At 38.2% G+C, this 20923-nt stretch overlaps 1 protein-coding gene across 1 annotated transcript; it reads left to right on the top strand.

Annotated features, from left to right (window-relative positions):
- Positions 1 to 4156: 4156 nt before the first annotated feature.
- Positions 4157 to 20923, top strand: fgg (fibrinogen gamma chain). The gene is made up of 9 exons (XM_057844061.1): positions 4157 to 4320; positions 6755 to 6823; positions 9103 to 9289; positions 9510 to 9594; positions 12194 to 12324; positions 15224 to 15357; positions 16303 to 16487; positions 18899 to 19176; positions 20715 to 20923. Exons 1-9 carry the CDS (start codon positions 4261 to 4263, stop codon positions 20894 to 20896), a joined length of 1311 nt encoding a protein of 436 aa, XP_057700044.1. The 5' UTR covers positions 4157 to 4260; the 3' UTR covers positions 20897 to 20923.

Below are 20923 nucleotides of genomic sequence, written 5' to 3'. Positions count from 1 at the left end.
TATTTAGCAGATAAGCTAGTGAACTTATGCATAGCAAAAGTTCACTAGCTTAAATGCTATATAATAGCCAATTCTTGCATTGTTGCAAATGGCCAAGTTGCGGAGCAAAAGTTCACTAGTTTAAATGCTATATAATGCTAATGTTTACAACAGTTGGCTAACATGCATAGCAAAAGTCCGCTAGCTTAAATGCTATATAATGCCAATGCTAAGTGCGCACAAGAAACGATCTGGTAAACATTAGCATTATATAGCATTTAAGCTAGTTAAATTTTGCTATGCAAGATAGCCAATTCTTGTAAACATTAGCATGATATAGCATTTAAGCTAACTGACTTTTGCTATGTAAGTTAGCCAAATAGTTAATTTTAAACATTAGTATTATTTAGCATATAAGCTAGTGAATTTATGCATAGCAAAAGTTCGCTAGCTTAAATGCTATATAATAGCCAATTCTTGCATTGTTGCAAATGGCCAAGTTGCGGAGCAAAAGTTCACTAGTTTAAATGCTATATAATGCTAATGTTTACAACAGTTGGCTAACATGCATAGCAAAAGTCCGCTAGCTTAAATGCTATATAATGCCAATGCTAAGTGCGCACAAGAAACGATCTGGTAAACATTAGCATTATATAGCATTTAAGCTAGTTAAGTTTTGCTATGCAAGATAGCCAATTCTTGTAAACATTAGCATGATATAGCATTTAAGCTAACTGACTTTTGCTATGTAAGTTAGCCAAATAGTTAATTTTAAACATTAGTATTATTTAGCATATAAGCTAGTGAATTTATGCATAGCAAAAGTTCGCTAGCTTAAATGCTATATAATAGCCAATTCTTGCATTGTTGCAAATGGCCAAGTTGCGGAGCAAAAGTTCACTAGTTTAAATGCTATATAATGCTAATGTTTACAACAGTTGGCTAACATGCATAGCAAAAGTCCGCTAGCTTAAATGCTATATAATGCCAATGCTAAGTGCGCACAAGAAACGATCTGGTAAACATTAGCATTATATAGCATTTAAGCTAGTTAAGTTTTGCTATGCAAGATAGCCAATTCTTGTAAACATTAGCATGATATAGCATTTAAGCTAACTGACTTTTGCTATGTAAGTTAGCCAAATAGTTAATTTTAAACATTAGTATTATTTAGCATATAAGCTAGTGAATTTATGCATAGCAAAAGTTCGCTAGCTTAAATGCTATATAATAGCCAATTCTTGCATTGTTGCAAATGGCCAAGTTGCGGACAAAAAGTTCACTAGTTTAAATGCTATATAATGCTAATGTTTACAACAGTTGGCTAACTTGCATAGCAAAAGTCCGCTAGCTTAAATGCTATATAATGCTAATGTTTACCAGATCGTTTCTTGTGCGCCTATATAGCATTTAAGCTAGTGAAGTTTTGCTATGCAAGATAGCCAATTGTTGTAAACATTAGCATGATATAGCATTTAAGCTAACTGACTTTTGCTATGTAAGTTAGCCAAATAGTTGATTTTAAACATTTGTATTATTTAGCATATAAGCTAGCAAACTTTTGCTTTGCAAGTTAGCTAGTTGTTGTAAACATTAGCATTATACAGTATTTAAGCGAGAGGACTTTTATTATGCAAGTTAGCCAATTGTTGTAAACATTAGCATTATATAGCATTTAAGCTAGCAGACTTTTGTTATGCATGTTAGCCAAATGCAACACTGCAACAATTGGCTAACTTGCATAGCAAAACTCCACTAGCTTAAATGCTATATAATGCTAAGTTTGACCAGATAGTTTATAGTGCGCACCAGATTGCTTAAATTTTTTTCATTTCTGTCGATGTCCCTTTAGGGGTTCCGTAACAGTAGACACAAAGAGAAGGGACACCTGCATTATATAGCATTTAAGCTAGCAGACTTTTGCTATGCAAGTTAGCCAATTGTTGTAAACATTAGCGTTATATAGCATTGAAGCTAGCGGACTTTTGCTATGCAAGTTAGTCAAATGTTGTAAACATTAGCAATATAAAGCATTTAAGCTAGTGAACTTTTGCAAAGCAAGTTGGCCAATTAGCATGATATAGCATGTAAGCTAAATGATTCATGTTTTGTAAGTTAGCCAAATAGTTAATTTTAAACATTAGTATTATTTAGCACTTAAGCTAGCAAACTTTTGCTTTGCAAGTTAGCCAGTTGTTGTAAACATTAGCATTATACAGTATTTAAGCTAGAGGACTTTTGCTATGCAAGTTAGCCAATTGTTGTAAACATTAGCAATATATAGCATTTAAGCTAGCATACTTTTGCTATGCAAGTTAGCCAAATGCAACACTGCAACAATTGGCTAACTTGCATAGCAAAACTCCACTAGCTTAAATGCTATATAATGCTAAGTTTGACCAGATAGTTTATAGTGCGCACCAGATTGCTGAAATTTTTTTCATTTCTGTCACAAAGAGAAGGGACATCCAGCATTCTAGCTTTTGCTAGCATAATAACTAACATGACTTTGGATACTTGATGAAAAATCTTATCCTTTTACAAATAAACTTTTAGAAATGATTCAATTTCTTTGATGTATAGCTTTAACAGAGCTATATGATCCACCACACGGAACGTACTTCATAAAACTACAAAATCTGATTTTTAAAGGAGGTAAAAATCAAATTGCTTTTACCACAGTTGAGTTTCCCGCCACTGATATGATGTCATCGCAGAAGAGTGATGTCATTCTTCTTAAAGGGGCACTAACACAATTTAACATAGTGGACACTAGGGATGAACGGAAAACCCACTTTTTAAAAAAATGTTTTTTTTTTCTTTTTTTAATTTTTAATTAAATATATATTTTAATTTTATAGCCACACATGAATAAAGTTTCAGGATAATAAAATCATAATTATTTGTGAATTTTTCTACTTACATGAGTTATTTTATAGACTGATTTTAAATGAAACACACTAGAACATTGGCAAAATTGTGTAATTTACCAGAAGTCCATTAAATTTAAAATAATACAATTAAGAAAAAAAAAACTTTAGTGGAAAATACAGCTTTAATTATACACACATAAAAATGGCAGCCTATTACAAAAAAATGACCTTATCTCCAGGCCAAATGCAAACTGTGACAGAGAACGATGCACACTTTCGAGTAATGTTGACAATGTTAATAGTTGCTTTTTGACGCTCCGCCCCCACACGCACGCTGCACAACCCACGCACACGCACGCAAAGTCAACAAAGCTTGTCGCTTCAGGACTGGACGTGCATTACTCCCAAAAGTGACTTTTGGCCTTCACAGCAGAAGAGAACAAAGTTGAATTTTTTTTTTGTTTTTGGGGGGTGGGTCCACTTTTTATTTCTGGACAGCCGTACCTTTAAGATTTGAAAAAATATGACCTAGATTTGAAAATATCACCTTTTTTTTTTCCAAAATTCAAATTCATATATTTTGTTCAAAAGATACATTCATGGTCTGTTAACATTATTTTTCAGTTAGAAAATGCCATTTCTGAAGAAAGGATGCCTTGATGGCAATGAACTTCTTGTTTATTGGCTACTTCCTAAACATTTTGACCAGGCCATTAACTGATCATTTTGGGGTATGTCCAAGTCCATGTCGATTGAAAGGAAGTAGGTTTTTTTCAGGGACAAAGGCGCCTTAAAGACTCACAAAATTTGGCTTGCTTGGTCAAATTGGCCTAATTAGAAGATTCATTTTGGTTTTGAATATGGGCGTGGCTACACAGCTCAGTAGCGCCTCCTTTTTTGTAGGACTGTCTTCAATAGGGGCTTTTTCAACTACGGTAGGTGTGTGAATGTATTTGTAATCCCCAAAAAAGAGGCGAGTTCCCAGAAAGTTAGGTTCTCAGGAGATGATGAGAGGGAGACGATCTGCCACCACCCTGACCTGAGTGCCATCTGAGTTGTGTGACGTCCGAGTTGCGCCAAAGTGCCAGGGCCCGTTCAGTCCTGTTCAGTGGTGAAAATGTTATTTTTTTGGAGTGTGAATTTGGAGTTGTAAAATTAGAGTATGGCAACATGGAAAGTTGATGATGAAATGCATTTGTTAGTCATGAAAGGAACATCAACACGGTTAAATCTTGGAAATGATTCCAGCGGCCGATTGAGTCACGGGTATTTGCATTTGAACGCGCTGACGGGGGGAGGGAGGGACCAAAGGATGGACCTCGTCCCTGCGGGATAAATACCCGCTGGCGGTCAGTCAAGGAACTTTTTTGACATTCAGCGCACACGACAAAAAGGACAAAGACACAAAATGGCTTCACCGCTGGCGACCCACGCTGGACTCTTGCTGCTTTTCTCCATGGCGTCCGCCGTAAGTCTCCAAAGCGAAAAAATGGTTTTTATTTGGAAACGTTCGGGTAAAAGACTTTCGTAAAACTTTTTTTTTTTTTTTTTTTGACTGAAAAATTATGACCAATAAAAAAAGGCATAAAAGACCATAAAAACTGCGACAAAAAAAATTGCAAAAGAAACAAAAATAAAAACGAACAACCATGGAAAAAAATGCGCAAATGATATTCATTTGCGCATTTTTTTCCCGTGGTTGTTAAGATTATTACTACTTTTTGATCCAAAAAGTTTTGTTTTTCTATTTAAAATGCTTTACTATACCCCCACCAAAATATCTTTTTCCAGAAATTTTAGGGGACATGGTTATTCTATTTTTCTTTTCTTTAGTGGTTTTTGCAGTTTTTAAAACTGGGGAAAAAAGAACTGCAAAAAAAAAGTGATAAAAATGTAACTTAAAATTAAATTAAACTTTTTGATCCAAAATGTTTTTCTTTTATTAAAAAAAAAAAATCCCCCCAAAAATTATTTTATTTTATTTTTGTGTTTTTTGCAGTTTTTATGACTGGATTTTCAATGTTTTCTTCTGAAGACAATTGGGGGAAAAATAAAAAAAGAACTGCAAAAAACTAAGTAATAAAAATATGAAAAAGGTGTGAGAAAAATAACCACAAAAAAGGCAAAACACAAAACTTAAAATATTGATACTTTTTCATCCAAAATGTTTTTCTGTTATTTAAAAAAAATATTCCCCGCCCCAAAATCATTTTATTTTATTTTTGTGGTTTTTGCAGTTTTTATGACTGGATTTTCAATTTTTTCTTCTGAAGACAATTGGGGGAAAAATAAAAAAAAGAACTGCAAAAAACTAAGTAATAAAAATATGAAAAAGGTGTGAGAAAAGTAACCACAAAAAAGGCAAAACACAAAACTTAAACTATTGATACTTTTTCATCCAAAATGTTTTTCTTTTATTTAAAAAAAAAAATAAAAAAAATCCCCACCCATTTTGCAGTTTTTATGACTGGATTTTCAATTTTTTCTTCTAAAGACAATTGGGGGGAAAGTAAAAAAAAAAAGAACTGCAAAAAAAAACTAAGTAATAAAAATATGAAAAAGGTGTGAGAAAAAAACCACAAAAAAGGCAAAACACAAAACTTAAACTATTGATACTTTTTCATCCAAAATGTTTTTCTTTTATTTAAAAAAAAAAAAAATTCCCCCCCCAAATTATTTTATTTTTGTGGTTTTTGCAGTTTTTATGACTGGATTTTCAATTTTTTCTTCTGAAGACAATTGGGGGGAAAATAAAAAAAAGAACTGCAAAAAACTAAGTAATAAAAATATGAAAAAGGTGTGAGAAAAGTAACCACAAAAAAGGCAAAACACAAAACTTAAACTATTGATACTTTTTCATCCAAAATGTTTTTCTTTTATTTAAAAAAAAAAAAAAAAAATCCCCACCCATTTTGCAGTTTTTATGACTGGATTTTCATTTTTTTCTTCTGAAGACAATTGGGGGAAAAATAAAAAATGAACTTCAAAAAATTAAGTAATAAAAAGATGAAAAAGGTGTGAGAAAAATAACCACAAAAAAGGCAAAACACAAAACTTAAAATATTGATACTTTTTCATCCAAAGTGTTTTTCTTTTATTTAAAAAAAAATAATCCCCCCAAAAATGATTTTATTTTTGTGGTTTTTGCAGTTTTTATGACTGGATTTTCATTTTTTTCTTCTGAAGACAATTGGGGGAAAAATAAAAAAAAGAACTGCAAAAAACTAAGTAATAAAAATATGAAAAAGGTGTGAGATAAGTAACCACAAAAAAAGGCAAAACACAAAACTTAAAATATGGATAAACGTTTTCATCCAAAATGTTGGGGTTTTTTCCTATTTAAAAAACATTTTTATGCCCAAAAAATGCTTTTCTACAAATTTTATTTTTAGGACTGGATTTTGATTTTTTTTTTTAAATCAACACATAACTTCAAAACATAAAAATAAACAACCTACCACAAAAAAAAAAAAAAAAAAAAAAAAAACGCAATAAAAATAAATAACTAAAAATATTGCTACTTTTTGATGCATTTTTTTTTTCAAATTAAAAAAGTATTATATCAAAAAAAAATTTCAATTTATAAATTTGTTTGTCTATTTATTGATTTTGCGGTTTTTGCAGTTTGTTGCATCGGATTTGGATTTTAAAAATTATAAACATCAAAACTGGGGGATAAAAAAAAAAAAAAAAGAACATAAAAACTGCAAGAAATATTAATAATACAAAAGTCATGAAAAATTAAACAACCACACAAAAACGCAAATATAAAAATGTATTTCCATACATTTTAACTTTGTTTGACAAAAGAAAATGTCCTTTTCTAGAAATATATCATCTGATGTTTTTGAATGCAAAATAATAACAACCAACTTTATTTTGTTTGTTTTTTTTCTCGTTAGCAAATCCGAGGCGACAACATCGGCGGCCGAAGCGACAGCAGCATGACGTGCCACACCAGCGACGGATTTGTGAGTATACGTCAAAATTTTCCATTCAATAGCGTGTATGGTAACTCAAGGGCTGCCATTGACGGTGCTAGACTTCCAATTCGTTTTGATCATCAGCATTCAAAATTCACAGTTTTTGGGGGGCCTTTACGGGTCACTTTTTGGACTTTCCTTGTTCAGTTACACAAAATGAACAGGACGTAACCTGTAAATGCTCCCATTGAGCAGAAATTGACTGGTAAATGCCGTAAAATCACCAGGAAGTGACCCAGAAAAGCCCCAAAATCAACAGGAATTTGAGCCAGAAATGCCTAAAAATCAACAGGAAGCACCTGAAAATGCCCCCAAATTTTAAAAAAAATTTAAAAAAGGGGACCTTGAAGATTAACAGTATGTGATCCAAAAAATCCCCCAAATCAACAGGAAGTGACTCAGAAATGCCCCAAAATCAACATAAATTTGACACAAACTGCCCCAAAATTGATAGGAAGTGAACTGATATCAACTTGAAGTGACCTGTACACGCCCTGAAATCAACAGGAATTTCACCCACAAATGCCCCAAAACAACAGGAAGTGACTGATAAATGCCGTAAAATCAACAGGAAGTGACCAAGAAATGCCTCAAAATCAACAGGAAGTGATACTTCAAAATAAACAGCAGTCAACCTGTAAATGCCCAAAAATTAACAGGAAGTGATTCTGAAAAGGCCCAAAATGAACAGGAAGTGACTGCAGAATGCTCCAAAATCAACAGGAAGTGGCCCAGAAGTGCCCCAAAACAACAGGAAGGGACCCCAGACGGCACCAAAATTGACAGGAAGTGACCCATACATGCCCTAAAATCAACAGGAAGTGACCCATACATGCCCTAAAATCAACAGGAAGTGTCCCAGAAATTACCCAAAATCAACAGGAAGCAACCTGTAAACGCCCCATAATCAACAGGAAATGACTTGTGAATGCTGTAAAATCAACAGGAAGTGACCAAATAATGGCATAAAATCAACAAGAAGTGACCCTTAAAGCCCTAAAATCAACAGGAAGCTATGCCGAAAAGCCCTGAAATCAACCAGATTTGACCTAGAAATTCCCCAAAATCAACAGGAAGTGACCCAGAAATGCCTCAAAACCAACAGGAAGTGATACCTCAAAATAAACAGGAGTCAACCTATAAATGCCCAAAATTTAACAGGAAGTGATTCTAAAAAGCCCCAAAATCAACAGGAAGTGACTGCAGAATGCGCCAAAATCAACAGGAAGTAACCCCGGAAATGCCCCAAAACAACAGGAAGTGACCCCAGACTGCACCAAAATCAACAGGAAGTGACCCATAAAGGCCCTAAAATCAACAGGAAGTGTCCCAGAAATGACCCAAAATCAACAGGAAGCAACCTGTAAACGCCCAATAATCAACAGGAAATGACTTGTGAATGCTGTAAAATCAACAGGAAGTGACCACAAAATGGCATAAAATCAACAAGAAATGAGCCTGAAAGCCCTAAAATCAACAGGAAGTGATGCCGAAAAGCCCTGAAATCAACCAGATTTGACTGAGAAATTCCCCAAAATCAACAGGAAGTGACCCAGAAATGTCTCAAAATCAACAGGAAGTGGCCCAGAAATGCCTCAAAATCAACAGGAAGTGATACCTCAAAATAAACAGAAGTCAAGCTATATATGCCCAAAGTTTAACAGGAAGTGATTCTGAAAAGCCCCAAAATCAACAGGAAGTGACTGCAGAATGCTCCAAAATCAACAGGAAGTGGCCCAGAAATGCCCCAAAACAACAGGAAGTGACCCCAGACTGGACCAAAATTAACAGAAAGTGACCCATAAATGACCTAAAATCAATAGGAAGTGTCCCAGAAATTACCCAAAATCAACAGGAAGGAACCTGTAAACGCCCCAAAATCAACAGGAAATGATTGGTGAATGCTGTAAAATCAACAGGAAGTAACCCAAAAATGGCCAAAAATCAACTAGATGTGACCCTTAAAGCCCTTAAATCAACAGGAAGTGATGCTGATAAGACCCGAAATCAACCGGATGTGACCTAGAAATGCCCCAAAATCAACAGAAAGTGACCCAGAAATGCACCAATTTCAACAGGAAGTGAATCAGAAATGCCTCAAAGTCCACAGGAAGTGACCGCAGAATGCTCCAAAATCAACAGGAAGTGACGCATAAATGCCCCAAAACCAACATAATATGATGGCATGGTGAGGTAGCCACCTCCTCTCGTGACCCAACCGTACAGTAGATCGCTCACCCATGTGTCTGTGTTTTTTCCTGGCTCAGGGCAAGTACTGTCCCACCACGTGCGGCGTGTCCGACTACATGCAACGCTACACGTCCGTGGCCCACCAGGGACTGGACGCTCTGCAGAAGGAGCTGGACACCATCCAGAACCTGACGCGGAGAGCGGAAGAACGCGTGGTCTACATGAAAGACAGCATCCAGACCGTCCACAAGAGCGGTCAGCCAGGTAAATGATCATTGATTATTGATGGTTTTCTGAGTCTCAGTCATACAAGGCGACAGTCCAGCCAGACCCAACACCTGCCAACAGAGGGCAGTGTATCTTCCAACATCAAACAAAATACAATACTTTTGGACTTTTTGGATAGTTATTTTGTATGGGTAGTTAAAAGGCTCATTCCGATTTATTCCTAATATGTTAAATGTGTGACTTTTTTGTTTCGCAGACGTCTTCTTCAAAAAGTCATCCAGTATGCTTGATGACGTCATCCGTTTTGAGAGGACTATCATTGAACAGGAGAAGCAAATATTGTAAGTTGCGCATCATTGTCATATATGTTTAATTTGACCAATGAAGTGACAATAACGAGCTAAATTGGAGAGATAGCGAGAACGAAAAGTGGTATTTGGCCAATGGCAAAATGGCTTTTTGCATATGGCTTTTTTTTTTGCATATGCCAACATGGCTTTTGGCATATGGCAGTTTTTTTGTATATGGCAAAATGGTTTATGGCATATGACATTTTTTGGGGGGATATAGCAAAATGACTTGGCATTTGTCATTTTTGCATTATATGGGATTTTTTGTATATGGCAAAATGGATTTTTGCATACGGATTTTTTTGGGTATATAGAAAAATGGCTTTTGGCGTTTTGCATTTTTTTTCCGTATGTGGCATTTTTTGGCATATGGCAAAATTGCTTTTAGTAAATGGCAAAATGGCTTTGACATAAGTCTTTTTTTTTTTTTTTTGGTATATGGCATTTTTTGGCATATAGCAGTTTTTGGTACATGGTAAAATGGCTTTTGGCATATAGCTTTTTTTCTGTATGTGGCATTTTTGGCATATGGCAAAATTGCTTTTAGTAAATGGCAAAATGGCTTTGACATGTGGCATTTAATTTTTTTTGTATATGGCATTTTTTTGGCATATGGCAGTTTTTTGGTACATGGCAAAATGGCTTTTGGCATTTGTCATTTTTGCATTATATGGCATTTTTTGTATCGGGCAAAATGGATTTTTGCATATGGATTTTTTGTGGTATATAGAAAAATGGATTTTGCCGTATTGCATTTTTTTCTGTATATGGCATTTTTTGGTATATGGCAAAATTGCTTTAAGTAAATGGCAAATGGCTTTGACATAAAGCATTTTTTAAAAAATTTGTATAAGGCATTTTTTGGCATATGGCAGTTTTTGGTACATGTTAAAATGGCTTTTGGCATATGGCTTTTTTTTCTGTATATAGCATTTTTTTGGCATATGGCAAAATTGCTTTTAGTAAATGGCAAAATGGCTTTGACATATGGCATTTTTTTTTCAGTAGATGGCAAAATGTCATAAATATTTGTTTTGGTATATAGCAAAATGGCTTTTGGCAAATGGCATTTTTTTTTACATATGGGATTTTTTTGGTATGGCTGTCAATGTCATCATCTTACTTGGGTGACAGTTGAATGTCAATGCACTGTAATAGTAAGCATATGGCCAAAAATCACAACTGACATTTAAATTGGATGGGAAATTTGAACATGCATGGCTGTCAAAGGCATGGACGTGCATGGCCTGCAAAAAGCGCTAAATGCCAAAAATATCTGCCATATGCCAAAAGTCATTTTGTCATATACCAAAAAAATGCCATAAGCTAAAGGTTAATTTTGCCATAGGCCAAAAAAAGCCATATACCAAAAAAAAAATGCCATATGCCAATACCCATTTTGTCATGTACCAAAAAATGCCATGTGCCAAAAGAAGCCATATACAAAAAACAATGCAGTATGCCAAAGCCATTTTGCCATATGCCAGAAAATTCCATAAACCAAAAGCCATTTTGCCATATAACAAAAAAATGCCATTTGCCAAAAAATGCCATGTACCAATAAATGCCATATGCCAAAAGATGCCATGTGCCAAAAAAAACATATACCAAAAAAAATGCAGTATGCCAAAAGCCATTTTGCCATATGCCAAGAAAATGTCATATACCAAAAGCCATTTTGCCATATACCAAAAAAATGCCATTTGCCCAAAAAATGCCATGTACCAATAAATGCCATATGCCAAAAGATGCCATGTGCCAAAAAAGTCATATACCCAAAAAATGCTATATGCCAAAAGCCATTTTGCCATATGCCAAAAAAATGCCATGTGCCAAATAAGCCATATACCCCCGAAAAATGCTATATGCCAAAAGCCATTTTGTGATATGCCAAGAAAATGCTATATACCAAAAGTCATTTTGCCATATACGCAAAAAAGCCATTTGCCAAAAAATGACATATATGTATACCAAAATAATGCCAAAAGCCATTTTGCCAATAGCCAAAAAAATTCCATATAACAAAATGACCCCGATATGCCTCTAAATTAACAAATGCCCCCAAATCAATTGAAAGTTACCCCAGAATGCCTCCAAATCAACAGGAAGTGACCCGATATCAACAGGGAGTGGCCCCAAAATACCCCTAGAGCAACAGGAAGTGACCTGGACATGCCCCAAAATCAACAAGAAGTGACCCCGACTCCCAAAGTGCCCCCAAATCAACAGGAAGTGCCCTGATAGCGACAGGAAGTGATCCCGAAATGCTTCAGAATCAACAGGAAGTGACATTAAAATGCCCCAAATCAACGGGAAGAGATATGATATTAACAGGAAGTGACCCCAAAACGCCCCCAGATCAACAGGAAGTGACCTGCACATGCCCCAAAGTCACCAAGAAGTAACCCAGACGCCAAAGGTGCCCTCAAATCAACAGTCAGTGACCTGATAGCAACAGGAAGTGACCCTGAAATGCTTCAAAATCAACAGGAAGTGACCCGATCCCTGCAAGTAAACTAACGTAATTTCTCCAAAAATGGCATTTCTCTAGTTTGAAATAACGCTTTTTTCCCCCCCATGACGGCGCTAGCGAACTGGAAGACGCAGTGTCGTCCAACGAGAGGCGAATGGCGGACTTGAAGACGCTCGCCAGTCAGCTGCAGAAGACGTGCAGCGAGCCGTGCAAGGACGAAGTAGAGATTCAGCCCATGACGGGAACAGGTAAAAAGTGACCTTTAGAATGTTGCGTAACACGCGGCCCCTCTCACTATTTAGTCAGAGGCCGCCAAAATCAATACGCGAACTCCGTCAAAGGTAAACCCTCACTAACACGAATGTATTCATTTCCAGCTAATATGAAATGATGTTTTTTCCACTTGTTTCATAGAAATATCATGTGCTCACTTTTGTTGATTTTGGCGCATTTCTAGGTCACTTCCTCTACATTTTTAGGGCATTTCATACTGATTTTGGGGCATTTTTGGGTTACAGCCATGTTTAAATGTGCAATTCATTGGGAGGGGGAGGGGCCAATGAATGAAGTCACTTCCTGTTGATCACGGGTTACTTCCTGCACATTTTTAGGGCATTTCTGGGTCACATCCTGTTGATTTCGGTGGATTTAGAGGTCAGGGTCACTTCCTTCGTTTTGTATTGATTCTATTTTGGGTAATTTCCTGTTGTTTTTCCGTCACCACCTGTTGATATTGGGTAACTTCCTGTTGATTTGGGGGCACTTCGGGAGTCGGGGTCACTTCCTGTTGACTTCAGGGCTTTTACAGGTCACTTCCTGTTGATTTGGGGGCACTTCGGGGAGTTGGGTCACTTCCTGTTGACTTTTGGGCTTTTAAAGGTCACTTCCTGTTGATTTGTGGGCATTTTGGGGTCACTCCCTGTTGATATCGGGTCACTTCCTGTTGATTTGGGGGCTTTTACAGGTCACTTCCTGTTGATCTGTGGGCATTTTGGGGTCGGGGTCACTTTTTGTTGACTTTAGGGCTTTTACAGGTCACTTCCTGTTGATTTGGGGGCATTCACAGGTCACTTCCTGTTGATTTGGGGGCACTTCGCGGAGTCGGAGTCACTTCCTGTTGACTTTTGGGCTTTTAAAGGTCACTTCCTGTTGATTTGGGGGCATTTCGGGGTCACTCCCTGTTGATATTGGGTCACTTCTTATTGATTTGGGGTTTTTTACAGGTCACTTCCTGTTGATCTGTGGGCATTCTGGGGTCGCCTCTAGTTGATATCAGGTCACTTCCTGTTGATTTGGGGACATTTCAGGGTCAGGGTCAGTTTTTGTTGACATTAGGGCTTTTACAGGTCACTTCCTGTTGATTTGGGGGCACTTCGGGGAGTTGGGTCACTTCCTGGTGACTTTTGGGCTTTTAAAGGTCACTTCCTGTTGATTTGTGGGCATTTTTGGGGTCACTCCCTGTTGATATCGGGTCACTTCCTGTTGATTTGGAGACTTTTACAGGTCACTTCCTGTTGATCTGTGGGCATTCTGGGGTCACCTCTAGTTGATATCAGGTCACTTCCTGTTGATTTGGGGACATTTCTTGGTCGGGGTCAGTTTTTGTTGACATTATGGCTTTTACAGGTCACTTCCTGTTGATTTGGGGGCATTCACGGGTCACTTCCTGTTGATTTGGGGGCACTTCAGGGAGTCGGAGTCACTTCCTGTTGACTTTTGGGCTTTTAAAGGTCACTTCCTGTTGATTTGGGGGCATTTTGGGGTCACTCCCTGTTGATATATGGTCACTTCCTGTTGATTTGGGGGGTTTTACAGGTCATTTCCTGTTGATCTGTGGGCATTCTGGGATCACCTCTAGTTGATATCAGGTCACTTCCTGTTGATTTGGGGACATTTCAGGGTCGGGGTCAGTTTTTGTTGACATTATGGCTTTTACAGGTCACTTCCTGTTGATTTGGGGGCATTCACGGGTCACTTCCTGTTGATTTGGGGGCACTTCGGGGAGTCGGAGTCACTTCCTGTTGACTTTTGGGCTTTTAAAGGTCACTTCCTGTTGATTTGGGGGCATTTTGGGGTCACTCCCTGTTGATATATGGTCACTTCCTGTTGATTTGGGGGGTTTTACAGGTCATTTCCTGTTGATCTGTGGGCATTCTGGGGTCACCTCTAGTTGATATCAGGTCACTTCCTGTTGATTTGGGGACATTTCAGGGTCGGGGTCAGTTTTTGTTGACATTATGGCTTTTACAGGTCACTTCCTGTTGATTTGGGGGCATTCACGGGTCACTTCCTGTCTATTTGGGGGCACTTCGGGGAGTCGGAGTCACTTCCTGTTGACTTTTGGGCTTTTAAAGGTCACTTCCTATTGAATTTGGGTAACTGAACCTAAAGTGGCCCGAGAATTACCCAAAATGAATAGGAATTGACCTGCAACGCCCTAAAATCAATAGGAAGTGACCAGACAAGGTCCATGGCAGCCAATGAGTTAATTTGGTGGCATTTCAGGTCATTTCCTGTTGATTTTCTATCACATCTTGTTCCTTTTGTGACATTTTGGGTTATTTCCTCGTTTAATTGTAAATACTTTTGGACGGGGAGGCGTCAATGAATGAATGTCACTTCCTGTTGATTACGGGTCACTACCTCCACATTTTTAGGGCATTTCCTGTTGCTTTTGGGGCATCTTTGGGTCACTTTCTGTACATTTTCAGTCAGTTCATATTGATTTTGTGGCATTGTTGGATTAAATCCTTGTTTAAACGTGCTATTCATTTGAAAGGGGAGGAGCAAATGAATGAACGTCCCTTCCAGTTGATTACAGGTTACTTCCTGTACATTTTCAGGGTTTATCTGGTTCACATGCAATAGATTTTCAGTCACTTGCTATTGATTTTTGGGCATTTTTGGTTCATTTCCTTGTTGACTTTTTGGCTGCTGTTGATGGCGCTAGATGTTCAATCCATCGGGTCTGGGAGAGGCCCAATGGATTGGACGTCGAGCGCCTTTTATGGGACTAACAGATGTGTATTCACATCATCTGTCGCTGTCAATAGCGTGCAGTGAGTTGAAGGACACTGAAAACCAAGCCAAAAAGTCCAAGAGTTTTGTTTGGGAACAAGCTGATCTTTTTCCCCTTTTTTGTGTCAGATTGCCAAGATATCGCCAACAAAGGCGCCACCGTCAGCGGTATTTACTTCGTCAAACCGGCCCAAGCCAGTCAACAGTTCCTGGTCTACTGCGAGATTGACAGCTTCGGGCGAGGCTTCACCGTCATCCAGAGGGTACGAACAAACAAACAAACCAAACAACACATTGTTAGGTTTTGTGTTGGTTTTCTCCTAGTGTGACTTGTCCCTGTGATTGCCCATTGATTTCACCTGTTGTACCTCCTAGTGTATCCTCCAATCTGCATCCTCCTGTGCTCACCTGTTCCTCGTTGTGTCGTTACCCCTTGTCTGTGTGTGTGTATATAAGCTCCCAGTTTCTTTTCACTCCTTGTTGCGTCATTGTCTATGTCTGTGTCAAAGTCAAGATCCTGTCCAAGCCCTCTTGTACTAAACCCTCCGATAAAGTAAGCTTTGTTTGAACCTTGCCTTTTTGATCCCCAGTGCTTTTGGTTGTACTTTGTGTTTTTGTTAGTTATTATTAAAACGGTTTTTGAGATCACCGCCACTTGCCTGGCTGCTTTTTGTTTCCCTGCATTTGGGTCCACACCACCTGCCTGCCCGCGTATTCCTGACACACGTTTGGAACTTTTAACTCAAATATGTACTGTGTCGCAAAAGGAGCGCTGATGTTCAAATTTTCAGTCGTGGAGTCTTCTCGTTATCAGGCGTTCCTTGTGGCCAGACAGGATGTCCCGACATTGTCTGGACTGTCAATTGTTGGCCGCTCAGAAGAGCTGATGGTGGGATTTGGTGGTCCAGACGTGGGCTTTTAGGTGTCTTGGCCATGTTCTGCTTGTCTCGCTCAGTCAGCTACATGACGAGCGCGTGGGGCTTCCATAGTCAGCAGGCGTCCTGTAGTTGTTATGCCCTTATCTGACCGTTGTCTTGGCGCTGCAAATTCCAATCACTCACTCCACTCCAGATGATGTGGAGCTGTTGGCTTCATCAAGCCGTGAACTCCAACTCCAGCGGTTCGCGGCAGAGTGCGAAGCGGTTCGGATGGAGATCAGCACCTCCAAATCCGAGACCCTGATAAGTCGTTCTTTATTGTTTTTTTAGAGGCGGGACGGTAGCGTGGACTTCAATAAAGACTGGGTCCAATACAAAGAGGGCTTCGGCTACCTCTCCCCCGACGACAGCACCGAATTCTGGTTGGGCAACGAGAAGATTCACCAGCTTTCCGTGAGCAGCAGCGTCCCCATGGTGCTGAGGATCGAGCTGGTGGATTGGAGCAACAACAAACGGTAGGCTAATATATCGCCGTATCCCAAAAGGTTCTCCATATAAGAAAGGAACCAATCAAAATCTTCCACTAAATAGTGTCTGTGTTAGCTCATAGGTTGTGGCACTGAAACCAGAACATTCACCGCCTGACTTCTCAGTTTTGAGGGCATTTGTTCCTGTTCTTTCGATGGCATTTTGCAAAATCAACAGGAAGTAATCCTAAAATGCCCAAATCAACAGGACGTGACCTAGAAATGCCACAAAAACAACAGGAAGTCAGCCAAAAAAAACAACAATAGGGAGCATCACTTCATGTTGATTTTGAGTCACTTCCCATTCATTTCGAAGAACTCCCGGGTCACTTCCTGTTCAGTAACCCAAAATCAACAGGAAATGACCCAACCTGAGGAAAATCCTTGAATGACTAGGAAGTGATTCAAAATGAACAGGAAGCTACCTTTCCTGTTGTTTATTGTTCACTTCCTGTTGATTTTGGGGCATTTACTTGTGACTTCCTGTTTGTTTAGGGGTCTTTACGGGTCACTTCCTGTTCAGTTACCCAAAATGAATAGGAAAGTTTGCTTTCAAAACAGGTAGTGATGTGTAAATTCCCCCAAATCAACAGGAAGAGGCCTGCTATCAATAGGAAGTGGTGTGTAAAGTCCCCCAAATCAACAGGAAGTGACCCAGGAATGCGCCAAAATCAACATGAAGTGATGCGTAAATTTCCCCAAATTAACAGGATGTGGCCCGTAAATCCCTAAAATAAACAGGAATTTGACCCCAAAATGCCCCCTAATAAACAAGAAGTGACCCTTAAATCCCCCAAATCAACAGGTTTTTACCCCAAAATCCCCCCTAATCAACAGGAAGTGACCTGATAGCTATCAAGAGGAAGTTATCCCAAAATTCCCCAAAATCAAAAGGAAGTGACCTGATATAAACAAGAATTGTTGCATAAATTCCCCAAAATCAACAGGAAGTGACCCGATATCAACAGGAAGTGATGTGTAGATACCCCAAAATCAACAAGAAGTGACCCAGAAGTGACTCGATATCAAAGGAAATGATGCATAAATTTGACCATATCAACAGGATGTGATGCGTAAATTCCCCAAAATCAACAGGAAGTGACCCAGAAATGCCCCAAAATCAATAGGGAGTGACCTGATATCAAGAGGAAGTGATGTGTAAATTCCACCAAATCAACAGTAAGTGACACGTAAAAGCCCCAAAATCAACAGGAAGTGACCCGATATCAACAGGAAGTGATGTGTAGATACCCCAAAATCAACAAGAAGTGAACCAGAAGTGACTCGATATCAAAAGGAAGTGATGCATAAATTTGACAATATCAACAGGATGTGATGCGTAAATTCCCCCAAATCAACAGGAAGTGACCCAGAAATGCCCCCAAATCAACAGGAAGTGACCTGATATCAACAGGAAGTGATGTGTAAATTCCCCCCAAAACAATAGGAAGTGACCTGTAAATGCCCCAAAATCATCAGGACGTGATGCGTAAATTCCCCCATATCAACAGGATGTGACCTGGAAATGCCCCCAAATTAACAGGAAGTGACCTGATATCAACAGGAAGTGACGCGTAAATTTGATCATATCAACAGGATGTGATGCGTAAATTCCCCAAAATCAACAGGAAGTGACCTGATATCAACAGGAAGTGATGTGTAAATTCCCCCCAAAACAACAGGAAGTGACCTGAAATGCCCCAAAATCATCAGGACGTGATGCGTAAATTCCCCCAAATCAACAGGATGTGACCTGGAAATGCCCCCAAATCAACAGGAAGTGACCTGATATGAACAGGAAGTGATGCGTAAATTCCCCAAAGTCAACAGGAAGAGACGCGTAAATTTGACCATATCAACAGGATGTGATGCGTAGATTCCCCAAAATCAACAGGAAGTGACCCAGAAATGCCCCAAAATCAATAGGGAGTGACCTGATATCAAGAGGAAGTGATGTGTAAATTCCTCGAAATCTACAGGAAGTGACCTGTAAATGCCTTCAAAATCAACATGAAGTGACCTGTAAATTCCCCCAAATCAACAGGATGCCACCTGGAAATGCCCTCAAATCAACAGGAAGTGACCTGATATCAACAGGAAGTGATGCGTAAATGCCCCAAAATCAACAGGAAGTGACCCCGTAAATGCCCCCAGGTCGACAGGTGTTTGACCCCAAATTGCCCCAAAATCAATCAACAGGAAGTGACCTGAATCAGTCCAATATGACCTCATTGGCTGCCAATGACATTCCAAACTGTCCTCCTACTTAGTTGAATGTCGACTAGTGATAAACTAGAAAAGAGCTTTCACGGCCTTAGGGCGGCCATGTTGGTAGGGTACAACATTCCCATCAAAGTCAATGACATTCTACTATACTAACAACACCGACTTGACTTCAGCTACGCCGACTACGCCATGTTCCGGGTGGCGCCCGAGGCGGACATGTACCGGCTGACCTACGGCTACTACTTCGGCGGCGACGCGGGCGACGCCTTCGACGGCTTCCACTTCGGCGACGACCCCAGCGACAAGTACTTCACGTCGCACAACGGCATGCAGTTCAGCACCTTCGACAAGGACAACGACAAGTACGACGGCAACTGCGCCCAGCAGGACGGCTCGGGCTGGTGGATGAACCGCTGCCACGCCGCCCATCTCAACGGCAAATATTACCAGGGTGAGTTAGCCGCGCGAGCGCATTGCTGCCTGACCAAAAAAAAAAAGTCCACTAGTATCACATTTTTGCGAAATGCATGCACTTGAAATTTCACATACTTAATGTAATGGTTTTCACATTTTTTTACGTTTTACATGAAAATTATCTTATATTTTTACATGATCATGTTTTTACATGCGTTTTCACCTTTTTACATAGAAATTATCACATTTTTACAAAAATGTTCATGTAAAAACATGATAGTTAACACATTTTTAAATAAGTTTTCATGTTTTTATATTTTAATTATCACATTTTTTACATGATAATTATCATATTTTGCATGATAATTCTCATTTTTACATAACTATCGCGTTTTTCTTTTACATAAAATGTGTTTACATTATAACTATCACGTTTTTACACTTTAATTATCAGAATTTTACATAACAATTATAACAATTTTACATTATTAACATGTTTTTCTATAAATATCATTTTTTAGATGATAATATGTTTATACCTGATAATTATCACATTTTGACATAATTCTCACGTTTTTACATGATAATTAACACATTTCTACATAAACATTTTTTTAATGATAATTATCACCTTTTTACATAGCTATCATGTTTTTTTTATTTTACATAAAATGTGTGATAATTATCACGTTTTTACATTTTATTTATCACTATTTTATAAAACGATTTTACGTGATTATTATTCTGTTTTTCCATAACTATCTTTTTTTTTTTTGGTGATAATAAATGTAATGTTTATACCTGATAATTAACACATTTCTACATAATGATTACATTTTTTACATGATAACTATCACGTTTTTTTTAAATATATATAAATTGTGTTTACATGAAAATTATCACGTTTTTACACTTTAATAATCACAATTTTACATAACAATTATAACAATATTACATAATTATCCTGTTTTTCCATAACTATCATTTTTTTTAGATGATAATAAATATAACGTTTATACCTGATAATGATCACATTTTGACATGATAGTTCTCACGTTTTTACATGATAATTAACACATCTCTACATAATGATTACTTTTTTTACATGATAATTATCACATTTTTACATTTTAATTATCACAATTTTACATGATTATTATCCTGTTTTTCCATAATTATCATTTTTTTGATGACTTTTTTTTTTATACATAAATTGTGTTTACATGATAATTATCACGTTTTTACATGATATGTAAAAAAAATGCTGAACATTTGTTTAGGTTTTGGCAGCAATTCGCTTCCCGTACTCCCCTCACATATCGTGAATTTAATCATTATTATTATTATTATTATCGTGAATTTGGGGCAAAAGAAGGGGGAGGAGTTTAATTAAACCATTATCTGCTAAAAGTGCGAATGAGGGCGCGAGATATCCAATTAATTTGGACTGGGAGAGGGCCCTATCCCAGTCCAAATTAATTTAGCAGTCACTGAGCTAACATAGACTCCATTCTAGTGGAAGATTTTTTTAAAAAAGTAAATAGAGTGAACATTGTGTGGTGTGAATGCACACAGGCGGCGTCTACACGGCGAAGGACGCCGGCGAGTTCGGCTTCGACAACGGCGTCATCTGGGTGACGTGGCACGACCGCTGGTATTCCCTGAAGGAGACCACCATGAAGATCATTCCCGTTACGCGCATCGCGGCCGGCGGCGGACAGCAGGCGGGCGTCAAGCAGTTTGGAGGCGTGGTTTGAAAAAGAATAAAGTTTCGTTTTTGACAA

This window comes from Corythoichthys intestinalis, chromosome 8 (genome assembly GCF_030265065.1).
Source record: "Corythoichthys intestinalis isolate RoL2023-P3 chromosome 8, ASM3026506v1, whole genome shotgun sequence".
NCBI lineage: Eukaryota > Metazoa > Chordata > Actinopteri > Syngnathiformes > Syngnathidae > Corythoichthys > Corythoichthys intestinalis.
Note: the sequence above shows the minus strand (reverse complement) of the source record. Positions and strands in the feature narration are given on the sequence as shown.